Source organism: Cyprinodon variegatus, unplaced genomic scaffold (genome assembly GCF_000732505.1).
Source record: "Cyprinodon variegatus isolate N-32 unplaced genomic scaffold, C_variegatus-1.0 Scaffold204, whole genome shotgun sequence".
In the NCBI taxonomy this organism is placed as follows: domain Eukaryota; kingdom Metazoa; phylum Chordata; class Actinopteri; order Cyprinodontiformes; family Cyprinodontidae; genus Cyprinodon; species Cyprinodon variegatus.
Window position 1 is genome coordinate 179495 of NW_015150657.1, and position 21466 is coordinate 200960.

The window sequence follows — 21466 nt, forward strand, 5'->3', positions numbered from 1 at the left end:
ACTGCTTAAACAGCAAAAAAAAAATAAATAATGAAATATAGTTAATAAGTTAGGTGAGGGCATCTTACCCTCTAATAGCTACTATTGCCTCCTATAGTGGATGGAACCTCAGTGAGACCCTTCATGTAGCATCTTACTTGTATTTTATGTTCATCTGAGAAAAGTCTTTCTCAGTTCTGACTTTTAGGTGTAAAATGTGAGTTTTACTTTTTTATGGGTGGCACATTTAAAGTGACATTACATTATACAGTATGAGTTCAAGAATGAGTGAGGACTTCCCATTTCTTTATTTTCAATGTAGTACTGTATGTAGATTTCCTGGTATGTAATCATTATCATATTTCGGGTATCCACCCCTTTAGCTTTAATTTATTTTCAAAGATGGCCTCACAATTTCATTTCAGTTTGAAAATCTTTTATTAATCTTACAGAGAAATTAAAGGTTGTAACATTCTTCCTATATAAAATGAGCAATTTAGATATCTTGACTACCGTATTATTCTTATACAAATAACATCACTTTCCTCATTCGTTTGTATTGGGTTTTTACTTCCAAATATGTAAAGTTTTCTTTCTATGAAAAATAAAAATGCTGGATGTCTAAAGCTTGGTTTATGCTTGATGCATCCAAGAACTACATATCTGGATATCTAGAATGTTTTATTTGTTTTTGTTTTTTATATCTGAAATGGTCATTATATATAGTATTACCTGGATTGTGTAGATCTGAGATCAGATTTCATCCTCATCAGGATCCAGTTTTAGATATAGAGAATTATTATTTATAGTATTTTTTTGTATTTTAAGCCCCTCTGACACATGGTAGAATCATTCATTCTGTGATGTTTTTTTGATCTTACTAAAACAAAGCATCCCACAACCATGGTATTCCTAGTTCTTTGCACAAATGATGCCAAACATTCCTTCTGCTGTAGTGTCCAAATAGTTGTTAAAAATTAATAAGAAAAATAAAGACAGACAGACAGCCTTCATGTATTTCCCATGTTTTCACCCACAGACCTCTCATGAGAGGTTAAGGACACTTTATTAAGTGAGATTTATGCTTAAGGTGAACTCTTTTCTACAATTTGACCAAAGCGTGTTAAGGGGTGTTTTGAATATACTCTACTTAAAAAGTATATATCTATACAGTGCAATGGATGGATGCAGATTTTTTCCTTACCTTTTTGAATCTCTCATTGAACTCATGCGACTTCATGACCTGACAAAACCTTCCTCCTAGTTATCTCAGTTGAATTTGCAATTGAATCAACTTTCTTTCATACATAGATGCACACATGAATACATTTTTAGGTCTATACTCTGGTCTTTATTGTTATTATATGCTTTATTCTTATATTTATGAATTTGACTTGTAATAGATGCCTGTTTTTTTGTTTTGCGTACCTTTCCACTGCCATTACAATTATTATTTTTTTTTTTATAAACCTCTATACTCAATAACCTTATATACTAGGTCAACGCTATCCTTTTTTCATTTAGATTTGTATACATTTCAAAATAAAGCATCACAACATTGAGCTTCGGTAATACATCACAAACATTTGATTTACCGATTCAGGTACCCTGAGGCCCTGACTGACCCCAGCTACAGAGGTCAAATCTTAACCCTGACATACCCCATTGTTGGGAACTATGGAGTACCTAACACCCAGGAGATGGATGAACTTGGTCTAAGAAAACATGTGGAGTCTGCAAATATCCAGGTATTACATCAAGGACATTACTAAAATGTTTAGTTTTCCACAAACCTTTTATTTAGATCCCTTATTACTGAAATTAGATAAGGCATCTAAATATTATGCAGGAGAGTCCCAAAAAGGACGTTATTTTACTGGAAGAAGTCTTTTGTTAGTGGGGCAATATGAATTGCAATGTTATTTTGTCATGAGACCAAGTCATTGCCTTCAGTTGACAGGGAATCCTGCCTAGAACTTCAACTGTATAACTAGATTAAGGCAAACAAGTTCAATAAGTCACCTCCCCTGTATTGTGTAGAATAAATCTCTATTGGGTTGTTATTTTTTAAGCCAGTAAAAAAAGTCATCAGGACTGTCTTTAACTGTTCAGTGTCACCAAGGACATATCTTCACCACCTCAAGAACAAGCAATTTTATTCTAAACCAGAGGGTGGCAGCAGTGATGGAATATCCTGACTAGTTTAACATTTCAGTTGTTAATGTATCAACCATAAAATTACAACACATACTATTGCTTTTTCGCATTAATATGCTAACATTAAAGCAGAAAGCATAAGTAGTAAGAAGTGGTCTGTGGTTCCCACCTGTAGAAACACTTTATTAAGTGTGTCTTGCTAATCATTTCCACCTGTTGTCTATTCCATGTTCACAACAGCATGTGAAATTGATTATCAGTCAGTGTTTGTTTGATTTAATTGAAGTTATATTGTGATTTTTACATGTTCCCTTAATTTTTGGAACAGTGTATATTCAAATAAAAAATAAGAACACAGACATACAATTGTGAAAATGTATACCTGAATGTGGGAATAAAACATAATGGCACTGGTTTCTGATCAGTTTGGAGCATAGGCGGTGCTATAGTAAAAGGCCTATACTTATATAGCGCTTTTTCAATTCAGGAGACTTGACCAAAGCGCTTTACACTACATTAAATTCTTCACCCATTCACACACCCACTCACACACTGATGGTGGCAAGCTACATACACTACATACCATACACTGGCGCCACCGGGCCCTTTGACCACCATCAGTAGACAATGCAGATGAAGTGTCTTGCCCAAGGACAAAATGACACTGAAAGTTGGAGCCGGGGCTTTAACCATCAATCCTTCGATCTGACGCAACTGTCGTCCCGCCAAAAGCCTAGACAGGGGCCAACAGGGGCCAATGCCCCTGTAGAGCAAAGGATTCTGGGATATATCTGCTTGTCCAGTGGCCATGGATGCACACTACTTTTCAAGGTGCAAATTATGAGTCCACTACTTGTTCATCCATTAGACATTCAGCCATTCATATAAAATGAGATACCCCTTATATAGGGCCCTATATAGCGGTTTGGGCAGACATTGGGACACAGCCTTAGACACAGTCTTTGTATGTCACAGGTGGGGTTGTCTGCTTGGCTTTGTCATCTTTACTTATTATTTGAAAATTTAATGTCTCCAAATTGTGTCAGCATTTACTGTATAGTTTGGTGTTGCTTTCAGATTCCACCCAGATATACCACTCTTACCTACTGTAGAAAATGTTAATGAGCAGTCCATAAAAAATAAAAGAAATCCTGGAAAAATAACTACAGTATAGGAACACTATTTTGCTTTGTTAGATAGATCCCACACTCTTTTTCTTTACAGTGACTAGATCCTGAAGCACAAATAAAAATATACAGACATCTGAGTAAGTTTGTGAAGAGTTGCTGCATCAGCAGATTTAATGTTTATGACCGTATTCTGCTGTTGGAACCTGACTGTTCATGGCACAAACAAACCAACAATACGATTGAGGAAGATTGTGATTGTGTAATATTGTCTTTATCTGCTTTTAAAAGGTCGGGATTCCTTTGATCTTTACAAGACAGGAAATATATCTCCTATATGCAGGCTTCTGCTTTATAATGTTGCTGCTTCATTGCAGACTGTAACTGAAACGAAGGATTTGAAGTGTTAAGTGTTCTGCACATGTTCCTGATGGTAATGGTATTTATCCTATTTTCCGCTTCATGCTTGTTCTCAAGTATCCGTTGCACATACAGATGTTTCAGTTCTCTATGGGACATCCATTTGAAATTTAAAATAAACTGGCTAAAGTTTTATTTTTTTTGGCTATTGTTTATATTTTTGCTTTTATGCTTATACCGTAGGTGTCTGGACTCCTTGTTCAAGACTACAGTCATGAATACAGCCACTGGAATTCTGTAAAGTCTTTGGGTCAGTGGCTAAAAGAAGAAAAGGTTTGTTTTGAAATTATCAAGCACATTGTGCAACATCAGAGTTAAGCAGAACCTGTCTGTAATTAACTTTAAATTGAACTTTAAAGGTTCCTGCGCTCTTCGGAATAGACACTAGAATGTTAACCAAGATTATCAGAGACCAGGTATTGTATATTTACAGGTTGGCTCTCTGGCATTGTAGAATAACTTAGTAGCTGGTCATTCACTTTTATGTTTTTGTTTGTCCTCAGGGCACTGTTTTGGCAAAGATTGAGTTTGATGGGCAGCCTATAGAAATATCTGACCCCAACCAGAAAAACCTAATAGAAGAAGTTTCAACTAAGGTAGAAACAACAAGGCATGTTTCTTTTATATCCTGTTTAAATGCAGCTTTAAAGAGTTATCTACCATATCACTTCTTTATTTAGGAGATCCAAGTTTTTGGAAAAGGCAACCCAATCAAAATTGTAGCTGTTGACTGTGGTATTAAACATAATATAATCCGGCTGTTGGTTAAGGTAAGAATGGCAAAACACTGTTGTTCACTGTGGATTTCCTTCACACTTCACTGTTATGCATTTGAACATAAAAATGTAAAATGTGTAACTAACTCTTACTTAAAATGCTTTTTTCACAGCTTTTACTAATTAACAAGTACATTATGCTACTGTTTTAAAGATGCAACTAGGGATTACACAGATGTATCAGTTTCACAGGTTTTTGGCATATTTTTTGGAAAAAAGAGAAAGCAACAACCATGCCATATATTTTGTGGATGCAGCGAGGTGCAGAAGTCCACCTTGTGCCATGGGACCAGGATTTGCTGAGCTTGGACTATGATGGCTTGTTTATATCAAACGGACCAGGAGACCCGTCTTTGGCTGAAAAACTCATCAACAATGTGCGCAAGGTATGATTTAAAGAGAGAATCTAGATTCACTGATTCTGTTTCATTGTATTTCAAGAAAGATTTAGGATCAATGAGGCATCCAGATATTTTGTGATCTGTTGGTCTCGTGTTTTTTTTTTTTTTTTTTACCACACACTTCATTGTGGAGATTGTTACCAAAGGAAAAAGACTTTAAGTCAGTTATTTTTGACAAGTGTTTGAGCACAACAGATTTAGGAAGAAATTCAGAAGTTGCTTTATTGAGTTCGATTTATGTGGTCTTTCCATTCGGACTGCTATTGCAAGGGGTAGTGTTATAGTACTTGTTGGACTTAGTCCCTAAAGGTCTTAGTGTTGTCTTGGTCTCGATGCACTCTGGTCTTTACTTGGTCTCTGGTAGGTGGTTAACATGGGGAAAGATCTAAATTTATGTGAATCCTTTAGATCATATTGCAACATTTTGCCTTTTCAGTTTTGATTCCTTTACTTTTGCTTACAAAAGAGGTCTACCACAGAACAACACTTTGTACTTTGAGTGTTAAATCATTGTCAATGGACCCAGAGTCATATTAAGCAGGTAATGCTGAATGAGGTAAAGCAGCGTTGCTCTGTCATCTCTAGAGGTTTAAGCCTTCATCTGTTTTGGAATATTCTGGATTTGCAAATGGTGACAACTTGTTATCTCGAAGTTAAATGTTTACACTCTCTTGGTTATGTTAACTGCCTACTGTTAATTAGACCAATTAACTAACTGTTTCTTTAATGTAAAATGTTAAACAGCTAAACAGCCTAGTTATATACGTCTTAAAGTTGTTCAGCCATGTTTTACAGTCACTGCTCCCTTTAACGCTCAGTGTGACTTTGCGTCTTCTGCTAATACAAATATTTATTGAGCACTCAAAGCAGACAAAATGAATAACAAAATGGCTAAATGAAACTAAAACTTTTAAAAGATGCATGTCTGATTTTGTTGATGTTGATTTTGTTTTTTTTTATGAATTCTTTTTGAATGCCACTTTTAATCTAATTTTTATTTATTTATTTTTTCAGGTGTTACAGAGTGATCGGCCTCAGCCAGTGTTTGGGATCTGCATGGGCAATCAGATAACAGCTCTGGCTGCAGGAGCAAAGTCATATAAACTGCCAATGGGTAACAGGTAAATTTATTTTATGTTTAATAATTGGACATTGCATTTTATTTGCTTCTGAGTCTTTAAAAGATTATATGAATATAAGATAAGATGTATAAATATAACATAAGAGGTAACAAAAGTTGCCTCGCCTGAGAGAAAAATGATACAAAGGTTTAGATCTTAATGCATATCTTTGGTTCTCTAGAGGGCAGAACCAGCCAGTGGTGAATTTGATGACAGGACAGGCCTTCATAACAGCACAAAACCATGGTTACGGCATTGACAGCAAGTCTCTGCCAGCAGGCTGGAGCCCACTTTTCGTCAATGCTAATGATGGCACCAATGAGGTTAATCTGACTCTATTGGCTTGTCAATGCATCATTTTCTGTGTAATACAAGTAGCTGAAAAGGATATTCAAGCAGATAAAGGTTTTTATATATGTATTTAAAACATATATAAACACTTGTTTCTTGAATGTTAAGAGTAGTTTTTATCTAATTTCTGTGTGTATAATATGCATATTTTCCAGGGCATCATGCACAACAGTAAGCCTGTTTTCACGGCCCAGTTCCATCCGGAAGCTAAGGGTGGTCCCACTGACACAGAGGTAATTAAAGACTTTGGTGGTGTTGCATAAACTACCTGGATTCTATACTGCAACTAATTAAAGATTTATTCATAGGATTCAACCAAGGTAAAATTCTAAAGAAATAAGACTTGTACAAATGATGACCTGGATAAGTGCTGTGCTCATATGCTCTAGTAAAACCACGTATCCATTTCATTCCTCCTTACGTATATTTACTTTTTGTGTTATCTACCTCTTAAAATACTAATAAATGGATAAAATATGTATTTGACACAAATCTGTGTGGAAGAAAAAACAAGCAAAACACACAATATTCCATATCCTCAAAGGTACAGTAAAACTCAGTTTAGGTAGTCTAATATTTTGTACTGGTCTACTGACCAAAGATGATTTAGAAAAGTATTTTTTTCTGCAGTAGAGTAAGTGTTTGTGTGATAGCTCCCTTCTGCCTTCTCCCACATGGCTGATACCTTGTAATGTTTGCCTGTCAGATACCGTAAAAATATATTTTGTGCTTTATTTACTTCAGCTATTTTCTTTATATATACATTTTCATATATACATCTACTATACTTGCATGCAAATCTAAAACAATTGCCCTAGTAAAATTTTTTTTCCTAATATTTTTTATGTATCTTTATTGAAAACAAATTCTGTCTTTTGGCAATCACTGATGCCATGATTAATTCTGTTTGCAGTCACATGAATAATGTTCAACATGAAAGATCTTTTCCTTACCATGTTACGTCTTTATAATTAGTATTTTGTTTTTAGAAATTTCAGCAGGTGTACTGGGATATTTTATGTCTCAGAGCTATAGTACCTTTAGCCAGGTTGTACAAAGATGAAAAGTAGGTTTTCAAAGCTGTAACCCGTAGGTTACAGTAAATTCTTTATATCCCAAGCTAGTCGGTTACAGTCTGATTGTTTTCTCATGCACCCTTTGGGTAATAACATGTGAAATCTATTTGATTACAGCATAAAGTTCTAAGAATTCTGCATATTTTAGGTCACGACATAATTATGACTATTCTGGAATTAGTTTTCATAATTATGATTTGCTTTTTTCCCCCACAGTTTCTATTTGATGCCTTTATATCACTGATAAAGAATGGAGAAAATGCTAACATTGTGTCAGTGATGCCCAAAAAGTCCTGCATCCCTACCAGAGCAAAGGTATAGTTGTTGTTTAATATTTGTTAATTATTTACATTAATCTCTATTTGTGGACCAACAAGTCTAAAAGCACTTTACCCAAATCACATTAGCACATATGATAATAGGAATAAATATATCTGGATTTGTTAAAGACTCAATAATTATCATAGGGAATATTAATGAAAGAATGCTGTTGGAAACTGTATGGGAAAGATTTCTATGTTGCAGGACTAACACTTGGATAAATCAAAGGAATTTCCTAATGCTCCAATGGAAAAGAAGCTATGATATACAGATTTGTTAAGTACTGAGTATATTAAGTATTTTTACTTATTTATTTTTTTCAATGTAGGTTTCAAAAGTGCTGGTATTGGGGTCAGGTGGTCTGTCTATCGGCCAGGCTGGAGAGTTTGACTATTCCGGATCTCAGGCTATCAAAGCCATGAAGGTAAGAACATCAAACTGCTTCCTGTTACATCTCAAATCAACAACGTACATTTTTTCACTTAATCAGGCTTCACTTATTTGGTTATTGAACAAACTGTTATCAAAGAGCAGCACCAATTAACATATTTATAGGGAGTAAATTATTCTTAAATCTAATTCTTTTTTGGTGATCATTCTTTAAATAGATACTGCATTTCCCAGTTCATATTAAATTAATGTTAGTAATACACTAAGACATACAATCACTGTCCCTTCATCCGGTACACCTATCGGATGGGCAGGCTGGAGTATTTAGACACTAGATCTACTGAGAATGTTGCTTGAGTTCTTTTTAGAGAATTGTCCAAAAAGTTACAACTGAGCCAGTAGAAAGTAGTTGTTCAGATAATCACTTGTTGTTTATGTAAGAGGTCAGTTTAGAACAGGCAGACTAGTTCAAGATGACAGAAATCCAAATAACCTGTTGTTACACCCAAGATATGTCTTTAATTGTTAACCTGAAAGCTTACAGACCTCCACAGAAGAAGGCCTCTTTAGTGCCACTCTTATCAGTTAAAAACAAAAAGAGCAACAACAGCAGCAGCAAAAATAGGCTACAATTTGCACAGATTCCCCAAAATGAAACTTTAATACAGTGGAAAAATATAGTGTAGCTCAACTCATTGAATAAAATGCTTCATTGTCATTGACTGAAAAAAAGAACTGAGTTGATTATTGACTAAAAAGGGAAAATCTTTCCAGATTAATGTGTATTGTGTGAACAGACGATAAGAATGTAGTTTATGTAAAAACTTACTCTTGTGCCCCTCGTCTTCCGCTTCATTTGGAATGCAGGGGCATCAGTCTCAGCAGACATGTCTAGAGTTTCTTCTCCTCTAACACCAGCTCCAGCACCTGCAGGGGAAGCCTTAGGGGTTCCAGGGCCAGTCGACAGACATATTCTGTGCAGAATGTCTCAGGCCATTTCCTGGGCCTTCTTCCTGAAAGATGTGCTAGGAACACCCCTTAGGGAAGCATTTTGGGGTATTTGAAACAGATGCCCAAGCCACCTCAGCTGACTCCTCTCAATGTAGAGAATGAGCATCTCTACTCTGAGGAATTCCCGGATGGTTAACCTTCTCACCCTATCTCTCAGTGAGTGCTATCCTGTGAGGAAACTCATTTCAGCTACCTGTATCCAGATCTCGTTCTTTGAGTCATGACACAGATTTCATGAAAGGGTAGAAAAAAGACCACTCTAACCCACCACTAGGTGGTGATTGGTGGACCGTTCTGCCTTTTCTTTGTCTAGGTGTCCAAGACTGGCAACTAAAGGTCAGAAGATATGACTACAAAGTCAATTGTCAACCTCTTAACTAGGGTATACTTGTGTCAAGTGCACTAAAGAACACCCTTATGCTTGAATGTGGTGTTCATTATGGATAATCCATAGCTCTTACAGTAGTCTATAAGCACCACTCAGGTTTAGAGCTGAGGGGTGAATTCCTCCTGATTGCATCCCTTAATGTATCACTGCCATTTCCCATATGGGCATTAAAGTCCCCAAGTAGGATGGTGGATGGGTACATTTTATCCAACTGTTTTTCTTCTAATTTGTTGGATAAACACCCTTCCTAAGTTTGAAGTTGGAGCTTTTTGCTTGTCTGTAGCTTCTCAATTTAAGCTGCAACACTCAGATGGCACTGTGAGACTTTTGTGTGAACATCATTACCATTATCCTCATCATCATTGTCATCGTCATCATCGTTGTCATCATCATTATCGTCGACTCTAGTGCTTTACCACCAGCCACAGCTGAAACAGCGCTGAATATCAGAAATAATAAAGTAATTATTAAGGGATAAAACAGTAAAACTAAGCACACAAATTTGTTAATAAACTTGCTATAGAACACAATAAAGCAATCCAAAATAAATAAATCAATAAAAACAATTCCAGTGCCAATTATGTAAAATCAAATTTCAGTTGGGTGTAGGAAAGTAAGAAAAGGTAATACTTTTACTATATTGATTTTCAAACACACTGCAAGCATCTGGGGACCAGTTAGATGTTCCAGTCTAACTCAGGATTGTTAATGACCTTTTAAATCCCTTTATGAGTAAGATTTATCTGATGAACACCTGCTCATACAGTCACCAGTTCTCTGTAACACAGAACCTTTGAGGTGTGGTGGATTGGGAGATGTGTTTGGGTCAAAATGAATCCATATTTGTAAGAAAAACCATGAATACCTTGTCAAATCTTTGTCAAGAAGAAAAACACTCCATGCAATGCAAAGCCATCACTCTTACTAAGAGCAGGAAACTATAGGGATTTGAAGAATGAATAGATAATGTTATAATTCAAGTTAAGAAAATACACACAGTTAATGCCTATTGATTATTGTAACAGTTGATCTGTCGCTTAATTTGCATGACCAAGCTGTGTTTCAGTATGCTTGTCAACAGAGAGTTGGTTTAACTCTAAAATTATGAGGAGATATAAAAGTGTCCATGGCCAAGACACTGAATCAAAATGCACTTGTGTTTGTTTCTGTAAATCTGATTTCAATTATAAAGCTATTAAGCAATCAGTGACACCAAAAGGATTCTGTATAAAATGCAAGCCAATTTATCTACCATTATAATACTTAGTAATAGTATTGTGGGAATAATGGATATTAAACTTTTGCAAATGGAAAACAACTATTAGTATCGTTTGGGTTTTTCCGTTCATGGCTCTTAAATTGTTCTGGTGGTTCTAATTGCATTTACAGCAGGTGCTATTAGCATCTAAAGTACTATATGTTATTTTAAATTTTAACCAATTGTCATAATTTTCTTTTTTTTACAAAGCCAAAGCAATAACAGACAGAATGAAAGAAAAGCCCAATTGTGTTGTAGTCCTTGAAAGTCTACCTCCTTTCTAGTTTTCCAATTTCATGTTATTTTTAAGTCACAAGAGGATAAAAAACAGCCAAATGAAGCAAGTAAACAAGATTATAATGCATATTTATTTGTTCAAGATTTATGCAAGCATTTGCTTTGAATATGTAGTAGGGCCTCCTTGTGCTGCAATTACTGCAGGAAAATAGTTAAATAACTGTTTTTCTGCTGTTACTTTTATTCTGCACTTTGGCTTTAGGGAATAATATTTTGATAGTGGCTTTAACAAAAGATTGAAGGATTTCTCATGGAGGCTGCTTGCTTCAGGTTCTAGCACATTCTGTTTTATTGACCTAAGTAGAGCTTACTCAGAAGTTTTATTAGATACAACTTTGTGTTTTAGGTTATTGCCTCACAAGCATGACCTACTTTCCTTTTTAAGAGTCAATTAAAAAGAGATACCCTGACATTTTCCTTTCATAACACAGATGCTTTAGAGATGTTTTGCATCTCTGTGACATCCTAATGAAAATCAGCTATTCTTTTTCTCTGAGCTCTTTAGAGCTTTTTCCTGTATCCATGCTATTTTTTCCCAAAGGTATTTTTTTCAATAAAATTACAATTTCTTTAAAGACCGTATTTACGTACTTTGAGTGGCAGATCAAGTAAAGGTAATATTTTAAACTGAATACACTGAAAAGTATGTATGGTTTTTAAATTTTTGTACAAAGTGAAATATAAAAGGCATAGTACAGGGTTCTCTCTTTTCAGTCTGTATAAAGTTGTGATGAGCCAGTGCAATCACTTCAAAATTTTAACTTTATGAGAGAGAGGGGTGAGAAGCTATTCATTGTGAAAGGAAACCAGGAGAAGTTTGTTTTGGCATTTGCAAAAAAGACATGCGACAAGAAAAATAAAATATATACATCAGGTTTGAATTCACTGAATTGCACATATCAAAAATAAATTATTTAAGAAAGAACATCACCACAGTGAAATATTGTGTAAAAATCTAACTGTGGAGAGGCTTTTGTTCAACAGGAACAGGAAGGGAGTCCTATCTGAATGACATAAAGCTGTTATTACACAGACAGAATGTTCTGTAGAGCATTTTAATGTAGGAAAAGCAACAAAGAGAAGCTGCCAAAGTTTGTTTTTAGCTTTGGTGAAAATAGAAAATGTCAACCAGTATTAAAGATAGCTGATTTTTTTAAAATACATTTTTAATTAAATATTTTTTAACCTGGCAGTAGCCAGATTGATATATGTAGAACTGAGTTGACATCTACAATATGAATCTGGGATGACTGGCGTTCACTCTGTCTGTGAAAAGGGGAAGTGATGGCCTAGTGATTAGGACATTGTGATTGGAATCCAGAGGATTTGAGTTCAAGCCCCACTACCACAGACTGCTATTCTGGGTCCCTTAACCCCACACTGCTACCCTGGTGCTGCACAATGGCAGCCCACTGCTCCCCAAGGGGATGGGTTAAATGCAGAGAGTTCATTTCGTTGCTCTGTAATTGTGACAGTGTGATGAGAATAAAAAGCTAGGGGAAAAAAAGAAAGAAAAGAATGGCATGATTAGGTGATGTGCCAGCTAGTATCCGCCTTTTCCATAATATGCTTTCAGCCAATCGTAGCAGCAAATCATGACATTTTGTAAGCTGATGAACCAAACTTTTCCAAAAACTGTCAGAAGAAAAACACAGACATCTTTCCGATATATAAATGCACAAAGTGCTTTTCTTGCTCCTATTTGAAATGATAAATTGTCACTATTTTAGCTAAAACCCAGTCAGTTTGCGGTATCGATAGGTGAGTCCTCCAGCGGAGCCATGTCTGTAATGCTCCAGCAAGACCCTTCTGACTGTCGTGATTCCTACATGTCCCGCCCCCAAAAAACTGCTGGCATGTTGTTGGTCCGACTCGCTGGTCCTTTGGAGATGGACGTATTAGCTGGAGTCTTTCAAGGGGGATTTGTTGTGAGACTGAAAACAGATCTTGTGAAAATCTAGCTTGCAGTGCAAGGTTAATAGTGTGTAGCCAGTTTTGAAATTGAATACTCTTAAAATCTAGGAAAAAAGAGATTCCCCCTAACAAGTTAAGACACTGCTTTATGGGTCCACATTCTGTATCCAAACACACATTTATTTTCTAGTGACCTAAATTATTGAAATATTATAGTGGTTCCTTCTAGTGTTTTTAAATTGTTGTCTTTGTTTTATGGTAATGTAGGAGGAAAATCTGAAGACGGTGCTCATGAACCCAAACATAGCATCTGTTCAGACCAATGAAGTGGGCTCCAAGCAGGCAGACTCTGTCTACTTCCTTCCAGTGACGCCACAATTTGTAACAGAAGTGATTAAAGCTGAGCGTCCTGATGGCATCCTTCTCTCCATGGGTGGACAGACTGCACTTAATTGTGGTATAAAGCGATACTTTAATGCAGTTAATAAAATTAGAAATTCACTTTTTGAAACTTTAATTTTTACCTAAGCTTTTAATAAGTATTTACCATGTGATAGTCCATGCATTTACATTTTATTAGGGTTGTTTTGGTGATTACATATGAAATTGTCTTCAGGAGTGGAATTATTCCAGCATGGCATTTTGGAGAAGTATGGGGTGAAAGTCTTAGGGACCCCAGTGGAATCCATCATGGCAACAGAGGACCGGCAGCTTTTTGCTGACAAACTAATGGAGATCAATGAGAAGATTGCACCCAGCATTGCTGTGAAGTCGGTAAGTGTTCAAATCCTTAGTACTGGTAGGTGTGGTTGTCTATTTTTATTTTTATTTATTTATTTTTTTTTTTACATACAATCACTTTGGTTTGGTCTTAAATATTGCATGTTTCTCTTTTTCAGGTGTGTGATGCTTTAAAAGCAGCAGAGAAGATAGGATATCCAGTCATGTTACGATCAGCCTATGCACTGGGAGGTCTGGGATCTGGTCTGTGTGCTGACAAAGAGAAGCTGGAGGAAACTGCACAGAAGGTTTAAATGTTGTACATTTGACTTACAGTGATTTCAAATAGTTAATATCATTTTTTTAAGCACCACTCAACAAAATTCAATTAAAAGACTGAAAGTCTTCCAAAATGAAAATAAATGAATTTGCCATAAGTTTTCCAAAGAAAATATTTCTATAACGTAGTTATTTGGATAAACAGTTGATCTGTTCTCTAATACAAAATAAAGGGAAAAGTTATAGTTTCACAACTATTTCCTGAGAGCCTGATCTTCAGGTGTGTGCATCTTAAAATGTGCAAACATGTTTGTATGCTCAGAACAGATCTTCAAAGAAGGTGCAAAATAATTTATGTTTGCAGTTCAGCAGAGAGGATGTGCAAACCTTTTATTTTTCCTTCAAAATTACCAAACTTCAAATACAGATATTACTAAGTATAGTGTACTTACTGGGTTGGTGCGCAAAACATCTGATCTTGTTTTAGTTGATGACGAATTTGATTGCTTCTATCTAATATTTTTTGTTATGTATATATATATATATATATATATATATATATATATATATATGTGTGTGTGTCTTTGAAATACAGGCTCTTGCTATGAGCAGTCAGATTCTGGTGGAGAAGTCTTTACTTGGCTGGAAGGAGGTGGAATATGAGGTTGTGCGAGATGTGGCTGATAACTGTGTTACAGTCTGTAACATGGAGAATTTTGATCCACTGGGAATTCACACTGGTATGAGCACTCCCCCTATTATTAATGAAAAGAATCCATTCTTTGCAGCTGCATCTGCTTTAACTCAAGTTTTTTTTTAACAAGGTTTAATTGTTGTCTGTAGGTATATCTGGATTTTATTCCAGAAATTAGTTTTGAGATCAGACAATGTTGTTGGATTAGGTCTCCCAACATCTCTTCAAATATTTTGAATCTTGTAGCATTCTAAAGGTCTGAAAAAGACATGTCCTAGTTGAATTGAGCATTTTATTGCTAACATATTTATTGGGGAAAAGACAACAGCAAAAGGCAAACATATTTTCAGGTCAATTCTAAAATTATCCGGGTCAGAACAAAAGGACCCAGTATTTGAGGCGGAAAGGCAGTTAGATTTAATAGAACATTTATTTAAGACGGAACTGCAGAGAACAGTGTTGGGGGCCTTGGCAGGAACCTTTGCTGGTGGAGAACACAGGTTAGTGACCGTGCCAATCTGATTGAGGACGATAATGAATATGTGAGTCACTCAGATGCCAACAAGACGCGATGGGGGCTGCCCAGAGATCCCAGATGCTAATGTCCCGGATGTCGGAGGATAGGCAGGAGATCGGAACCAAGCAGATGATGGAAGGCCGGAAAATCTATAGGGTGAAGCCAAAGTCAGTGTAGAAGACTTGCTTGGGAGTCATAGCCAGGAGATCAAAGGTCTGAAGAGGTACAGAAGGAAATCCAGAAAGGTGTCGGGAAACAGTTCCAGGTTAGGTACACAGACATGCAGAAATCCAGCAGGAGCTTAAAAAAAGGTCAGGCAAAAACATTAGAATGAGAAGAAGCAGGCTCAGAAGTCCATAGGCAGAACGGGTCATGATCATGCAATCAGAAACACCCAGGAACGCTAGAGATCTCTCAACAAATGCTTGGATAATCTGGCACTGATGACTATGCATTAGATGATAAATTGTTGCTAAAATAGCATTGACATTTCTCAATCATTTCAAGTTTGGAGAATTTTAAGGAACTTTTTAACTCCTCCTTTACTTGTAGGTGACTCCATAGTAGTAGCACCAAGTCAAACATTGTCCAATGAAGAGTACCACATGCTCCGTGAGACGGCTATTAAGGTGGTGCGGCACCTGGGAATTGTGGGCGAATGTAACATCCAGTATGCTCTCCATCCATCATCTCTGGAGTACTGCATCATTGAAGTGAACGCTCGACTCTCAAGGAGCTCAGCTTTGGCATCCAAAGCTACTGGGTAAGAACTTTCTGTGGTGTATTATTTAGTCAAAATGCATATAGCCTCCAAGATCTCCATCTAATATAAAACAGGAAGATAATCATTCCACAGTTTCTGTGTTAATGAGGAAATCTCTCACTCTTAGACAGATATGAGGATTTTTCTAAATTCTGTAGGGTTCCAGCAAAAATATGTAAGAAGTCAGATTACCCATTAAAATATTATCATCTTGGAGGAATATAATCTAACTAAGCTCAGCTCTTTGGAAAATGAAAATATGCCACAATTTTAAACTTTGTCTTAAATTCTAGCGAGTTTTGTTGTACGAAAAACAGTCAGATGATGCATAACAGTTCCTTCCTGTTTTAAGTATTACTTTATTTGATGAAGGGCACTGATCCATTGCTGTACACAGTGCTTTGCTCACAATTCTGTTGGTTGGTAGTTTGATGGTGCCATTTCTTAAGTTTCACAATACTTTTTATTAACTAATAGATGTTTTTTTTGTATGTTTATATACCAAAATGGCCTCAATCTGAAATTAATCACATTTCCGCTATCTTCAGTAAATAGCTAAGGACCAAGGTTTTGCACTTGTCTTGACACTGTGTCAGTATTCATTCAACGTTTCAAAGCAAGGGCCAGTTATGTAAACCAATTAAAAATAAGGGGAGAGGATGAAAACAATATTCGAGACTATGAGAGAGAGAGAGAACATTTCTTTAAAGTTTTATGCGGATTGTACTGATTCATAATGACATAAAAAAATAACAATTTTGTCTTACAATCAACTACTCACTTGGATTAATAATTCTTATATAATAAGTGACTATATAATATATCCTATATAATAAGTGCCATCAAGATTTTTTTTAAGTGTATTCTTTAACATTTTGCTTAAAAAAACAAAAAGAAATTGTCAGGGGTAGAAGCATACACTGCATATCTACATACAGGTAGTGCTGTCAGAAGCATTAAAATGCATCTAAATGGATATTTTGAAGCACATAGCACAGTTCATGCAGTTTCCTGAGAAACAAACCAAGGCCACAGAAGATGTCTAGCCATAGTTTATGGTCATCAGAGTTAATTTTAATATCATATAGATGAAAACTAAAACTCCTTATCCTTAAAAATAAACACTAGATTCATTCACAACTGTAAAATGATGCAGGAGGGCCAAGTTCTCTTAGATATTTGGATTTTTTGTTTAATCAGATCTCTGCCACATTTAAAGAGGACAGAGAAAATGTATAACTTTTTTTTCATATTTTTTTATATGTATTTATATTTACTGATTTCTGTTTGAACCATCCAGTGTCATTTAAACAGTAAAAAACAGTAAAAGAACCAATTCCCATAATATAATTAATTTAAGTTTAATATATAATAAATCAGTTTTTATCACAGTGTTTTATCCTCAAAATGGTAAAACAAAAATATGACAAAGGTTTTTGCTACTAGGCTGTATTATATATAAGCCACATTAAATTATCTTTATTTCAAGACAGGAACAGGCTTTAAAATAGGTTGTACATTGCCCTGGCATATTCACATCAAAAATTGGTTCATGATCAGAGGGATATAGTTTAGCTGGTACTGAGAGAGGGATCTATTTTTCTTCATTGTGCCTCTCAAATGTTGATATTGGTGAGGCTGTTTACTGTGGTTTTACAGGTACCCCTTGGCATTTGTAGCTGCTAAGTTAGCTCTGGGAATCCCTTTGCCAGACATCAAAAACGCTGTGTCAGAGAAGACCACTGCCTGCTTTGAGCCAAGTTTAGACTACATTGTCACCAAGATTCCCCGCTGGGACCTGGACCGCTTTCAGGGCATGTCTCGGGAAATAGGTAGTGCCATGAAAAGTGTTGGAGAGGTGGGTAGGACATATATAATTAAACACTTTCTAACTTACGTGCACACTTAGTCATTAACCTTCCCCCTCCTGTGGATTCAGGTGATGGCGGTTGGCCGGACGTTTGAGGAGAGTGTGCAGAAGGCCTTGAGGATGTGTCATCCATCTGTGGAGGGCTTTGTTCCCCGGCTGCCACTCAAGAAAGCCTGGGGCAACACACAAAACCTTCAACAGGAGCTCGCTGTGCCCTCCAGCACCCGCATCTTCTCCCTTGCCAAGGTGCCCAAACCCTTTAAAACATTAATAATAAATGGGACTGACTACGGTTTGCTCATTAAAACTACATTTTGAAGAGTTAATGAAAATTCTTTTCCCTCGCCTTCTGCATGAGTGGCAATGAATGATTAATTGTGTGGAAAACCTTATCTTTGAAATCTTGCCTTTTGCGGATTACATGAACAGCAAAAGTGATACCCATAAAACTCATATAAACACTTTGATTATCTGACAATGCAACTTTTTAAAATGTGGTACAGAGATAATCCACATTTCATAATAGCTTTGAAATATTTGCCGTCTATCCATTTCTGCTGAAGATTGTGGGTGAATAGGTTTTAGTCTGTATATTTTTTAAGGCTGAAAAAGAGACAGATCAAATTTTTTAGGGTCAGTGATGTTTATTCCAACATAGAGAGGAATTTCCAGTGGAAAGTGAAAACTTTTCAAAAGGTTTGATGATTTTCTGGTTTTCATCACTACTAGTAAAATAAGATATGAAAGTATACATTTCATGTTGTTCAGGGTTAGAGTCTTTTAATAGTAAATTATTACTTTGTCATATTTCTTGTCATATTTTGTTGGTGCTATAGTTTTCTTTAGATGTTACACAATGACACAATCTCCTTAACTTCTTAAATTTTTGTTTCTCAAATACTAAAATCCTTAATTTCGGGGGCATATATGACAGAGAGACACACTATAGTGGAGACTAGTGAAGATGAACACAAATCAAACCTGCCAGAAATGGTGGTGGGCATTTTGATGTAATCCTATTTACTGTGGCACACACTTCTTGATAAAATCAGATACTATTAGAAGCTAGCTAATTTTTAGATACAATTTAGATATGTATAATTTAATCTCACTAAATATAGATGGCCTGTGAAGGCATAAGAGGTTTCTTAGAAAATTACTCATGGGTGGAGTCTTGCAGATATTTAAAAGCATAGTTATGTTTGAAGACAATGTCCTACTTTTCCTACAATACTTGGAGATCTCTTCCATGTAATGTGGACCACTGCTGAATCCATACTTTGGAAAAACTTTTTTTTTTATTGTTATTATTTTTGTTTTTGTTTTTGCAAAACCACTTCTAGTAATGGAATCCTAAAATTCTGCTTTTATCGTGAAGTTTTTCGGAAATGCCTTGATAAGTCCTGTTTCCAGAGAACCCATGTAACAGTGCCATATTAGGGTTGGGAAGGAGTCCATTTACTTTCTTTGTAAGCACTTAGAATTATAACTGAGAATCTAGATCAGTCTACAATGAGGTCATATGAATAAATAATATTCATTTCTTAGAATTCAGCATGCATAGTCCAGTAAAAAAAAAAAAAAAAAAAAACTGTTTAAAATTGCTGCTCACTTTCCATTTAATCGAGACCTCATGCTGTTATTTAAAAAAAGGAGGAAATTCAACACATTGAAGTAAGACAATGTAATAAAATGTGAAAAATGTTTTCACAAGTGATTAAAGAAACAGTATTTTATTAAAGGCATAGCTAAACTGATAGTTAACCATGTATAGAGGAACTGCACAAGCATTTTTATTTGGCTGTGCATAGCATTGTTTGACTAAAATCCTTCCACATTATTGGATTGATTCAGCTTGTCAGACGTCTGATATATATCCTGTAAAAAATATTTACTGTCTGTTGTCTGAGCAGGACCCCTGGTATATTATATGTCGATGACACAAGGTGTTTAAACAATGCTTTTTTAATGAAATGCCAAAGTAATATATTTCTCCTGCAATATATATGTCATCTGATGCAGTCCTTGAAAGGGGAATGGACAGCCGCTTTTTATTTATGTTTACTGTCCAACGGTCTTCATTTGAAATCACTGGATGTTCATCATCAGCTGAAAGCCTCTGAATGCCAGCTTTCAGGGGAATAAATGATGAATAAGAAGATGATGAAAACTGATGTTCATTCTCTGTTATACTTTTTACTTTTCAGGCGCTGCATAATGGTATGAATGTTGATCAAATTCATCAGCTCACGGCCATAGATAAGTGGTTCCTCCACAAACTTCGCAGAATAACAGAGCTGGAGCAAAACCTTGGAAACTATAACAGGTAATACAAAAACAGAATAAGTACCCTCAGGGGCATTTGGGCACTAAAGCTTGAGGGTTGCTTGGCGCTAATGTTCATGGACACAGCTTTAATTACTTTCACCGGCTGTGGTTTTAAGTTAAGATGACATATTTTTCTGATCAGGACAAATCTACATTTATGGAACATATTCACTTTTTTGTTGTCAGAATATATATATTTAAAAACAAAAATCAGTTTGGGCATTTCTCAACATTTTGCGCTCTCTTAATCTTAAATTTTTTATTGTTGTAATTATAATTATTATCATTTTTATTATTTTAATTTTAAAAGGAAATATTTAAATCTTTGTTCTGATATACAATTTTGGTGCTGTGAGTGTTAAGTATTTTTCTTTTTTAAACAGTAGAAGCATAGTTAGAAACAGTGGCAAAAACTAAATCACAAACAGGCTGCATACAAGTACAATAATACAAATTAAAAGAATGTTTTAAACCTTGCTGTCAGTACATTTACCATAAGCCACAATGTTTGTCAAGTTTAGGGCTTTCATACAGGACCCCTTATCTTACTACAACAGAACATTCAGTAAAGCTGTGATGCAGAAAACACTTTCAGCAAAACTTTTTAAAAACTATGAATAGCATAATTTAAGTTCTTCTTTCATTTTGGTGGTTTTTTTTTATCCTGTTTCTGTCTTTGCCTCCTTTGTCAGGGTTTAGCTTGCTACAACTAGGTTGGAAAAAAATACACAATATTAATCAAATGAAATGTAAATAACCATTGTTCCATCAACACATAATAGACTACTGGGGTGAGACACCTTTTTAAATTGGATTATATTACTCTTAGTTTTAGTAGATGTTATGAACGTTATATGGTGATTCCTACATATGCTAAAATATAAGGTGCCATGCAGAGATGAGTTCACAGGGAATGATGTCAATAACGTTTCTCATATTTTTCTAATCAAAACATTTAAAAACACTTGGTTAGAGTAAAATAACAATGACAATCATGGCTGAAACTAATAGCAGTTGAAATTCGATCCTTAAAGCTATAGTGGAGGATGTTCTATTTCCAGGTGGATCATCAAAATAAGTGGTCCTCCTAATTATCAATCAATCAATATGTTTATGTGAGTCCGTCCTACGTGCTCGTTCATCTTTTCTTTTTTTTTTCTTTTTTTTTCACTTAGCAGTAGTGAGTCTGGCATAGTGAAATAATTGCAAATCTTCTTTTGGAAAGTAAGCTTGCATGAGCAAAGCAAACAGAAACTTTTAAGCAGAGCGTGCACGAGGAGAAATAGCCTCATGCATGCTCTTGCACGC

The 21466-nt window shown here is 35.6% G+C and overlaps 1 protein-coding gene across 1 annotated transcript in view; it reads left to right on the top strand.

Annotated features, from left to right (window-relative positions):
* cps1 (carbamoyl-phosphate synthase 1) overlaps positions 1-21466 on the top strand; it is an 80551-nt gene that overhangs the window by 2708 nt on the left and 56377 nt on the right. Inside the window, exons 3-21 of the mRNA XM_015379943.1 lie at positions 1583-1727; positions 3867-3956; positions 4043-4099; positions 4187-4279; positions 4364-4453; positions 4717-4845; positions 5875-5981; positions 6163-6304; positions 6488-6565; positions 7625-7723; positions 8058-8153; positions 13255-13444; positions 13604-13761; positions 13887-14015; positions 14582-14726; positions 15750-15960; positions 17620-17818; positions 17900-18076; positions 20038-20156. Of these exons, the coding sequence (XP_015235429.1) occupies positions 1583-1727; positions 3867-3956; positions 4043-4099; positions 4187-4279; positions 4364-4453; positions 4717-4845; positions 5875-5981; positions 6163-6304; positions 6488-6565; positions 7625-7723; positions 8058-8153; positions 13255-13444; positions 13604-13761; positions 13887-14015; positions 14582-14726; positions 15750-15960; positions 17620-17818; positions 17900-18076; positions 20038-20156 (2454 nt within the window). The remainder of the gene's footprint in view (positions 1-1582; positions 1728-3866; positions 3957-4042; positions 4100-4186; positions 4280-4363; positions 4454-4716; positions 4846-5874; positions 5982-6162; positions 6305-6487; positions 6566-7624; positions 7724-8057; positions 8154-13254; positions 13445-13603; positions 13762-13886; positions 14016-14581; positions 14727-15749; positions 15961-17619; positions 17819-17899; positions 18077-20037; positions 20157-21466) is intronic.